General features: G+C 48.0%; 2 protein-coding genes across 2 annotated transcripts; one reads left to right on the top strand and one right to left on the bottom strand.

Moving 5' to 3' along the window:
- Positions 1 to 39: 39 nt before the first annotated feature.
- On the top strand, positions 40 to 1593 carry SELENOH (selenoprotein H). Its single transcript, XM_015434699.4, has 4 exons — positions 40 to 274; positions 364 to 509; positions 674 to 804; positions 1421 to 1593. Exons 1-3 carry the CDS (start codon positions 153 to 155, stop codon positions 772 to 774), a joined length of 369 nt encoding a protein of 122 aa, XP_015290185.3. The 5' UTR covers positions 40 to 152; the 3' UTR covers positions 775 to 804; positions 1421 to 1593.
- A 474-nt stretch (positions 1594 to 2067) lies between these two features.
- Positions 2068 to 9287, bottom strand: BTBD18 (BTB domain containing 18). The gene is made up of 2 exons (XM_005577836.4): positions 9164 to 9287; positions 2068 to 4709 (listed from the first exon to the last, which is right to left on the bottom strand). The coding sequence occupies exons 1-2, from the start codon at positions 9285 to 9287 to the stop codon at positions 2692 to 2694; spliced, it is 2142 nt and encodes a 713-aa protein (XP_005577893.3). The 3' UTR covers positions 2068 to 2691.
- Positions 9288 to 9534: the final 247 nt, after the last annotated feature.

The raw sequence follows: 9534 nt of genomic DNA, 5'->3' as shown, positions 1-9534 counted from the left end.
CGGACCACGCTTTCCGTTCCTTGGGGAGAGGTTTCCGCTGTAGGAGGGTAGCTTCCGGGCTGCGGTCTTCGCTGCCCACTTCCAGCTCAGTGGTCGCGTCTTTGCACCCCACCCACCAGGCCTGCTGCATTCTCGGCCAGGTTCTAGACGCCATGGCTCCCCGCGGTAGGAAGCGGAAGGCTGAGGCCGCGATGGTCGCCGCAGCCGAGAAGCAAGAGAAGCTGGCGAACAGCGGGGAGGGAATGGAGGAGGCAACCGTTGTTATCGAGCATTGGTGAGGGGCCTGGAGAGTAACCGGGGAGAGGGAATAGTGGCGCGGCGGGGCCAGAGGCCCCGGTCTCTAACCTCCCCTTCTCTCCCTAGCACGAGCTGACGCGTCTATGGGCGCAACGCCGCGGCCCTGAGTCAGGCGCTGCGCCTGGAGGCCCCAGAGCTTCCAGTAAAGGTGAACCCGACCAAGCCCCGGAGGGGCAGCTTCGAGGTGACGCTGCTGCGCCCGGACGGCAGCAGTAAGTGGGGACGTGGGTGTGGGGGAGAGGGGCGGAGGGGAGAGGGACGTGGATTCCGAAGAGAGGAAGCGCTGTTCTCAGAAACCGCGGCAGTCTCATGACTTCAGAGACGTGCGGGTGGATTCCGAAGTATTGTAACTTCGCTTCATTCTGTCCTTTCGCAGGTGCGGAGCTCTGGACTGGGATTAAGAAGGGGCCCCCACGCAAACTCAAATTCCCTGAGCCTCAAGAGGTGGTGGAAGAGTTGAAGAAGTACCTGTCGTAGGGAGATTTGGGTAGAAGTCCTCATGCTGAGGTTTGAAATGGGAAGTGGGGGGCGCGGCCGCTGTTGAGGAAGAGAAGGGATTAATCTTGGTGTGGCTACAAGTACCCACCTGGCGTGGGTAGCTCACGCCTGCAGTCCCAGCACTCTGGGAGATCGAGGCAGGAGTGAATGGCCAACATAGGGAGACCCCGTCTATTTGAGAAAAAAAAAAAAAAAAAAAAGACACAATATTGTTTTCTATCTAGTGTGCCTAAGTGCAATTTGTCATTTGGAAGACTGTAGTTGACTGTTGCCCTGGGGGTATGGACAAGTTTTCCATTTGGAAGTTTATTTCATGCTACTTCATTTATGTTTATCCCTACACTCTTCTGTTTGGTTCTAGGGTGTTCTGTTACTGTCCCCTGTGTTAACACTGTACTACAATACCATCACATTTGGTTACAAAGATTTTGACCTTGTCTTTGTCCCTAGTGCTTCATACAGTGTTTTGGCACGTTCTGCACTTATGTTGAGTGAGATTTGGAGGAAGGATGCAATCCTTGAGCTCCAGGGTTTGTGAGTTCAAGGGTTGGAGAACCTGTCTTCCTCAGTCCTTATCATTGCCTGGATCCTTTCTCTAACCTTATTTTCCTTCTCATTTTTGCAGCTTTGTGTCCCTGGTGATGCTGGAACATTAATGATGGAACATGGCCAAACTTCAGTCATGTGCCTGAAGCCATGGTTTCTTCCCCGCCAGAAATGAAGGTTCAGTTGTGAGGCAACCCTCTAGTAAGGCATTGCAAAAGTTACTGGATTTGGTTTAATAAAAGTTGAAATAAAGTATTTGAGTAATAGAGTAAAACTTAATCTTAAGGGATGGACAAAGCCAGCCTTGTGGAGTTGGTAGTCCTTGTGTTTTTCATAGCCCAAGATAGCCATATGACCTGGAACTTTAAAAAAAAAAATTTTTTTTTAAGAGCCAGAGTCTCACTTCGTCACCCACACTGGAGTATAGTGGTGCTCTCTGCAACCTCTTGTCTTCCAGGTTCAAGCGATTCTCCTGCCTCAGTCTCCTGAGTAGCTGGGATCACAGGTGCACAGCACCACGCCTGGCTAATATCTATTTTATTTTATTTTTAGGAAAGGCGGGGTTTCACCATGTTGGCCAGGCTGGTCTCAAACTCCTGACCTCAAGTGATACACCTGCCTTGACCTCCCAAAGTGCTGGAGTTAACAGGCATGATGAGCCACCACACCTGGCCTGACCTGGAACTTTTAGGGTCTCTGGTAAAACATGAAAAATGCTTGTAAAAATTATGGGAGCAAAGTAAATAATTTATTTTTTAAAAAAAGCAACTATCTTTTTCAACTTACTTTTTGGAAGTAATGATGGAAGTACATCTTCTTGTCCCCTGCAGAGGTTTTAGCTAGACTTCCTAATACTGGCAGTGAATAAGCCCCATGTTAGGTGCTGGACAGCATCCATCACTCCCACCCACATAGTATTCCACCCAACACTGTTTTACACCTTCCTCTGGAACATTTTCTTAAACAGTACACCACCACAGAAGGTGTTCTTTCCCAGCTTTTCCTAAATTACCAGTGACTGGATGCCTTATGACCTGAGAGACCTGACCTTGGCTGTTACTTATGACCCACTAGAACTGGGGAGCACACAGTTTAAGTTGTCACTAACTGGAAAATAGATTACAAAGAAATAAGATGGTTCAAATTCATAATTTTCTATGTGTGGTACCCTTGGCTTCTGCCTGGCTTCCGAGGCTTAGGGAGGGGAGGAAGGGACCTACAAAGAGCCAGGGATACACCTGCCTCTTGTGCCAAGAGGAGAGGGCATGTGCCAGCTTCTCTGTCAACAAGCCTTTTGCTAGCTAACACTTCCCACCCTCCCAGGCCCCCTCACCTGCCCTCCCCCCTCCGCTATGTTAGTATATCTACCTCTGTTTCTGACTCTGAGGAAGGGTCAGGCCATACGGAGGGAACACTAGTGGGTACCAGCCTCCCCTCTGCTGTCCAGTCCACCACATCAATCTCTTCCTCTTCAGAGCTCGCAGGAAGTGAGCCTAGTAGTTCAGAGTGACCAGATACCTCCTTGCCTGCCTTGGGAGAAGGGTATAATAACTCATCTGTAGTCAGGGAGACTTCCAGCCCAGTCTCCACCCAGTTTGAGCAGGGAGGTGAGAGGTCCCCATAAGACCTCTGGGGAATATCAAGGGAGCTGACATGGAGAAGTTTGTCTTCCTGACCATCCAGTGGCTGGGAGCTGGTAATTTCAAGGTCTGGTGTCCAAGGGCCTCCTACTGAAAGCACTTCTCCACTCACCTCAGAGGGCATGACAAGGGGGCTAAGGAGCTCAGCTGGCTCTTTGTTCTCACCAGCAGGTTCCTTTTCCAATTCTGTGAGCTCCCTGGGCCAGAGTTCCATGTCTGGTAGACACCATTCTTCCCCTTCCATCCAGTTCTTTCCTGTTTCTGTCAGATGGTAGGTAGGGGTTCTACAGCCCTCAGCCCCAGGACTCTCCAGAGACCCTATAGGTGGTTCAATGTCTGAGCCACAGAGCATGAAGTCCAGGATCTCCTCCAGCTCACTGGTGGCAGCAGCACTTGTGATTCGGTACTCCTCAGCCTCACAGGGTTGCTCCAGCAAGGCTGTGTCAAATGCATAGGGCTCTCTGCAGTCAATAGCCAACATAGGTTCCTTCTCTACCAGTTCTGGACTGGACCCAAACTCTGACTTCACCACCGGGTGGTCTGGGGAGTGGCTAGCAGAGACCAGAATGTCTTGTAGCCTAGTGCACACCGGGGAGTCCTGACACAGTTCTATTCTAGTAGATGACATTTCCTGCTCATTACTGGAGAATGGCTGAGTTCCTGAAGGCTCTCGGAAGTCTCCTCCAGGATCTGGGATCTGGGGGCTATCTTGAGAGTTTTTGAGGGGAGGTTCTTGCACCACTTCCCAGCAAGTCCCATTGACAATCTTCCTAAGTTTAACTCTCCCAACCTGCCCCTCCTCTGCAGATTCTGAGTTAGGTGCCCTAACTTCAGGGCTCCGCTTCTTGCTCCCACCTGTCTTTCCCAGACCAGATGGGCTTGGGGTGGTCTGTAGAGGACTAGCTCTCCCTGGTTTTAGCTTGTCCTCTGGTGCTTCTTTATTTACACTCCTCTGCCGCCAAAGACGCCGGCCAGGGGTTGCAGGTACTGAGCTAGGTCCACTTAAAATGCTGGAAGGCTTTGATGTACAGATATCAGGAGATGGCTTTGAGCGACTGAGCCTGATCTTTCTGGGCAACAGGTGTTTGTCCACAGAGGGGTACAAGCTGGGTGGGGAGAGCACTGTAGGATCAAGGGCAGTGTCATTCTTGTTCTCTCTAGGCCCTTGACTATGGCTTGATGGTGAAGAGCTTTTTTCTTGCGGAGTTGGGCAGGCTCTGGCCTTCCTCTTGAGCAGAAGAGTGCCAGACAGATTGTCTGCATTCTGTCGGTTGTTCTCCTGAGGCCCCTCTTCCTTCCCCAAGGACTTCAATCTTATTGCCCCAAGAGGACAAGGAGTCCGAGTAGCAGGCAGTGGGGTGTGAGGGTGGTGGCTGGGTGTCACCACTCTGGCAGAGATTGGTGCAGCACTTGTTGGTTGTAAGCACTCTCGGTTCAGTCTTCGGCCCTGTGGGGCCTTCACCAACTTTCCACCCTCAAGCTGAAGGGATTCCAGCTCAGACACACGGAGCTGACGGGCAGCAGATAGCACATCCTGGGCTTCTTCTTGAGATACTTCCATTTCTGAGGTATACAGGAAGTCCACCAGCTTCCTAAGTGTGCTGATCTTTAGGCCGCCCAGCTCCAGCACCACCTTCCGACCCTGAGCTGGCCTCTCCCGCTCCAGGCGCTCTGTGAAGAAGGGGCTGTAAGCTGACAGGATGCAGCAGTGAGCTGGAACTGCCTCACCTGAAGGGAAACCCAAATTCTTTTGTTATCTCAGGTAGACTGGCATGTTCATGGGGTAAGCACAGACATTACTACCCAAATGTACTGCCCCTTCTCTTATTTCCTTCCATGGGACTTCAAGTAAAAGAAAATGATTCTTCTGCCTGCCTGGAAGCTTCTGCCATTACCTTTTGCCTAGCTAACTTTTTTTTTTTTTTTTTTTTAAGATACTCTCAGTCACCCAGGCTGGAGTGCAGTGGTGCAGTATCAGCTCACTGCAACCTCTGCCTCCTGGGTTCAAGCAATTCTCCTGCCTCAGCCTCCCGAGTAGCTGGGATTACAAGCACATGCCACCACACCTGGCTAATTTTTGTATTTTTAGTAGAGACGGGGTTTCACCTTGTTGGTCAGGCTGGTCCCGAACTCCTGACCTCAGGTGATCCACCTGCCTTGGCCTCCCAGAGTGCTGGAATCACAGACCTCGTGAACCACTGTGTCCAGCCCGCTAACTTGTTTCTTTATTCTCAAAATCTACCTTTGTCATCACTTCCTTCAGAAAGCCTCCTGGGGCTGAGTGCAGTGCCGCATGCTTGTAATCCCAGCTACTAGGGAGGCTGAGGCAGGAAGATTGCTTGAGTCCAGGACTTTGAGACTAGCCTGGGCAACATAGTGATACCGTGACTCAAAAAAAAAAAAAGCCTTCCTTCACCCCACCACAAGTCTGAGTTAGGTGTTCCTGGGCAGAGGTACTCTGTAGCTATCGTGGCACTTAGCTATCTGTATTGTAATTACCCATCTCCTTCACTAGGCTGTAACTCTGTGAGGACAGGGACCATATCTGTCTTTCTCAGATATATTCAGTGCCTGACACAAAATAGAGGATCATCATTCTTGCTGAATTTAATTTTATTGACTCACACAAGACTTCAAAAACTTTTATAGAAGCAACTTGTGGTCTAACAGAAAGAGCTATGGAGGTGGACTATCTGCTGTGCTCTAGCCGTCTGTTCTGAGCCCCCTTCTCATTTAATGGGCACTTCCCAGGTAATCTCACTTCGTTTCTTCCATGGCTTTAATTACAAAAGGCTTGCTGATGATTCCCAGATCCATACCTCTGCCTAGATCCCTTTCCTGAGGGAGTGAACATACCACAGCTAGCATGTCTACATATATGCCTTACCCGCACCTTGAATGCAACTTTTCCAGAAAATGAACTTATTCCCCACCCCAAAAACCTCTCTCATTTTCTACTTCGAAGTAAGGCATCATATTCACCCAGTTGCCTGAGCTTGAAAACCAGAAGTCATTTTTCATTTCCCCTCCCTTACCCATCACATCTAATTTAAGTATCAGGGTTGTTGGTTTTTGTTTTTGTTTTTTTGAGACAGAGTCTCGCTCTGTGGCACAGGCTGGAGTGCAATGGAGCAATCTCAGCTCACTGCAACCTCCGCCTCCTGGGTTCAAGCAATTCTCCTGCCTCAGCCTCCCGAGTAGCTGGGATTACAGCCGTCCGCCACCGTGCCTGGCTAATTTTTCTATTTTTAGTAGAGAGGGGGTTTCACCATGTTGGCCAGGCTGGTCTTTAACTCCTGACCTCAGGTGATCCATCCGCCTCGGCCTCCAAGGCAGACAGATTGCTTTAGCCCAGGAGTTTGAGACCAGCCTAGGCAATATGGCAAAACCCTGTTTCTATTAAAAATACAAACAATTAGCTGACTGGGTGGTATATGCCTGTAGTCCCAGCTACTCAGGAGGCTGAGGTAGGATAACCACCGGAGCCCGGGAGGTTGAGTTTGCAGTGAGCTATGATTGTGTCACTGCTCCAGCCTGGTTGGCAGAGCGAGACCCTGTCTCAAAAAACAAAACAAAACAACCCTGGCCGGGTGTGGTGGCTCACGCCTGTAATCCCAGCACTTTGGGAGGCTGAGGTGGGAGGATCACTTGAGCACAAGAGTTTGAGACTAACCTAGGCAAAACAGTGAGACCCTGTCTCTAAAAAGAAAAAAAAAAAAAGAATTTGAGCCCAGAGAGTCTGGCTACAGAGTCTATGCCCTTAACCACTTCAGCAATTTTTGTAAACTCTCTTTAATAGCTCATATTTTTATCTTCTCAATGCCTTAATTCAGACCACCATCCCTTCTCTCCTGGATTATGAAACAGCTGCCTATCTAGGCTCAGTAACCAGTAATGGCTGAATGTTGTTTCTAAAGCAGGTATCAGATTATAACCTTCTGCATAAAACTGTTCAGTACATTTCCCAGTGTCCTGAAATACCTACTTCCTTTGCATGATACTTCAGACCTCACATGTTTACTAATTTCCCTTTTCCTCTCTGGTCAATACACCTTTTATAGTCTGCTCTAGTAATAATGAACAAATCCCTTGGTCACATCTCTGAACCTATATACATGCTGCTTTCTGCCAGGAAAAATTGTTCCCTGCTTCCTCCCACTTGTTTGTCCTTCAGATCTCACCTAAGGGGTTATTCCAAGAAAAGTTCCCTAACCTTGTCTCCCAGTCTCCTCAAGTCTGTGAAGGATGTTCCTTTTTTATCCTCCTAAGTCTGCCTATACTTACCCAATTATATTTTTAATATATTGCACAGTTACTTGAATGCACTGGATATTTGAATGTCTTCCCCTTATAAGATTTCCTTAGGAAGAGGAACTTTTGTATGACCACGGTAGCAGTGTTTAGCATACAACAGGCAACTGATAGTTTTCTTCTTTATTTGGAATTAAATAGTCAATCTCAGCTCTGCACTTACTAAGAGAAGCAGCAGGCAAGTCACTTAACTGTAGTCCTCAACTCATTCCTATGTAGAATTGGAACTATATAGCTAAGACTTCTCTTACAAGACTTAGAATCAAATGAGACACTATACTGTATGTACTCCACAAACTGTAGAGTGGTATACAATATTGGTTATCATAATTTTTTTTTATAAATGAAGAAATTGAGCCCCAGAGAGATGAAGTTACCTGCCCATTTGACAGTTACTAAGTAACTGTCTTCTAATCTTGGGCCTTGTACATTATATATCAGGGTCTACTTTATGCTGAATTAATATTTCCAGTGTGAAGTGAAGGGGTGGAAATAAGCTATACATTTTTAGTTTTAGCAACAAACAGCAAAAGTCATCAATTTGAAGATTAAAAAATTAAGCAGGCCAGGCGCAGAGGCTCACGCCTGTAATCTCAGCACTTTGGGAGGCTGAGGCGGGCAAATCATGAGGTCAGGAGTTTGAGACCAGCCTGGCCAACATAGTGAAACCCCATCTCTACTAAAAATACAAAAAATTAGCCGGGTGTGGTAGCACGCACCTGTTGTCCCAGCTACTCGGGAGGCTGAGGCGGGAGAATTGCTTGAACCCGGGAGGTGGAGGTTGCAGTGAGCCGAGACCGAGCCATTGCACCCCAGCCTGGGTGACAGAGTGAGACGCTGTCTCAAAAACAAAAACAAAAACAAAAAAAAAGAAAAGAAAATGGGAAAATGGGGTTGGACATGGTGGCTCACGCCTGTAATCCCAGCACTTTGGGAGGCCGAAGCGGGTGGATCACTTGAGGCCAGGAGTTGAGACCAGCCTGGCCATCATGGCAGAACCTCATCTCTACTAAAAATACAAAAATTAGCTGGGCCTAGTGGTGCATGCCTGTAATCCCAGCTACTTGAGAAGGCTAAGGCATGAGAATCACTTGAACCCAGGAGGTGGATGTTGCAGGGAGCTGTGACTGTGCCACCACACTCCTGCCTGGGCAAGAGAGTGAGACTCTCAAAAAAAGGAAAACATAATAGTATCATCTAACACATACTGTGGTTGGTACATTAAAAGCACTATTCTGGCCGGGCGCGGTGGCTCAAGCCTGTAATCCCAGCACTTTGGGAGGCCGAGACGGGCGGATCACGAGGTCAGGAGATCGAGACCATCCTGACTAACACGGTGAAACCCCATCTCTACTAAAAAATACAAAAAACTAGCCGGGCGTGGTGGCGGGCGCCTGTAGTCCCAGCTACTCGGGAGGCTGAGGCAGGAGAATGGCGTCAACCCGGGAGGCGGAGCTTGCAGTGAGCTGAGATCCGGCCACTGCACTCCAGCCTGAACGGCAGAGCGCGACTCCGTCTCAAAAAAAAAAAAAAAAAAAAAAAAAAAAAAAAAAGCACTATTCTAAGTGCTCACCCACGTTAACTCTTAATCTTCACAACCATCCCATTGGAATATTATCTATGTTATATAGAATTTATCTGCTTATAAAACTTTACAATTAGATTCATTATTTAAGAGAAAGAAGCAAAGTCACAATTTCACTCTTGAAAACAGTAGTAATTGTCCTAGAAACAAACAGCCCTTTACCAACTAGTTTACAGTGGTCATAGGCAGTAACATTTTGCTGATTTTGTCCTTTACCCTCTGGCCCTGAACTCGTTTTATCTTATTCTGTGGTGAGTTTTCAGTTGAATTCCCACCAGTCTCTTACCTTCTGCCTGCAGAAGGACATCACAGAACACATCACTCTGCTGCTGGTGATGGAGCTGCAGAAAAGCTAACCTGAGGAACCGGGGGTTCCTGTATAGGATTTTGGGACTGGCAGGAGAGCACATGTTGGCAGAGTCTTAACAAACCTAGGTTTTCACAGATCAGACTCCTGTAGGTGAAATAATACATTTCAGAGGCATGGTTATATCTAATTTGTTTTTTGTCTTTGAAATGGCAGGGAAATTTTGAACGTGAGAGATAATAGTATATGAGTTGAGTAAACATCAGCCCAGAAATTGTTCCAAGGATATCTCATGAAAGAAAATTATCGGCCGGGCGCGGTGGCTCAAGCCTGTAATCCCAGCACTTTGG

This window comes from Macaca fascicularis, chromosome 14, assembly GCF_037993035.2.
Source record: "Macaca fascicularis isolate 582-1 chromosome 14, T2T-MFA8v1.1".
In the NCBI taxonomy this organism is placed as follows: Eukaryota; Metazoa; Chordata; class Mammalia; order Primates; family Cercopithecidae; genus Macaca; species Macaca fascicularis.
The sequence above is the reverse complement of the archived record's forward strand: the minus strand, read 5'-3'. Positions and strand labels throughout refer to the sequence as shown.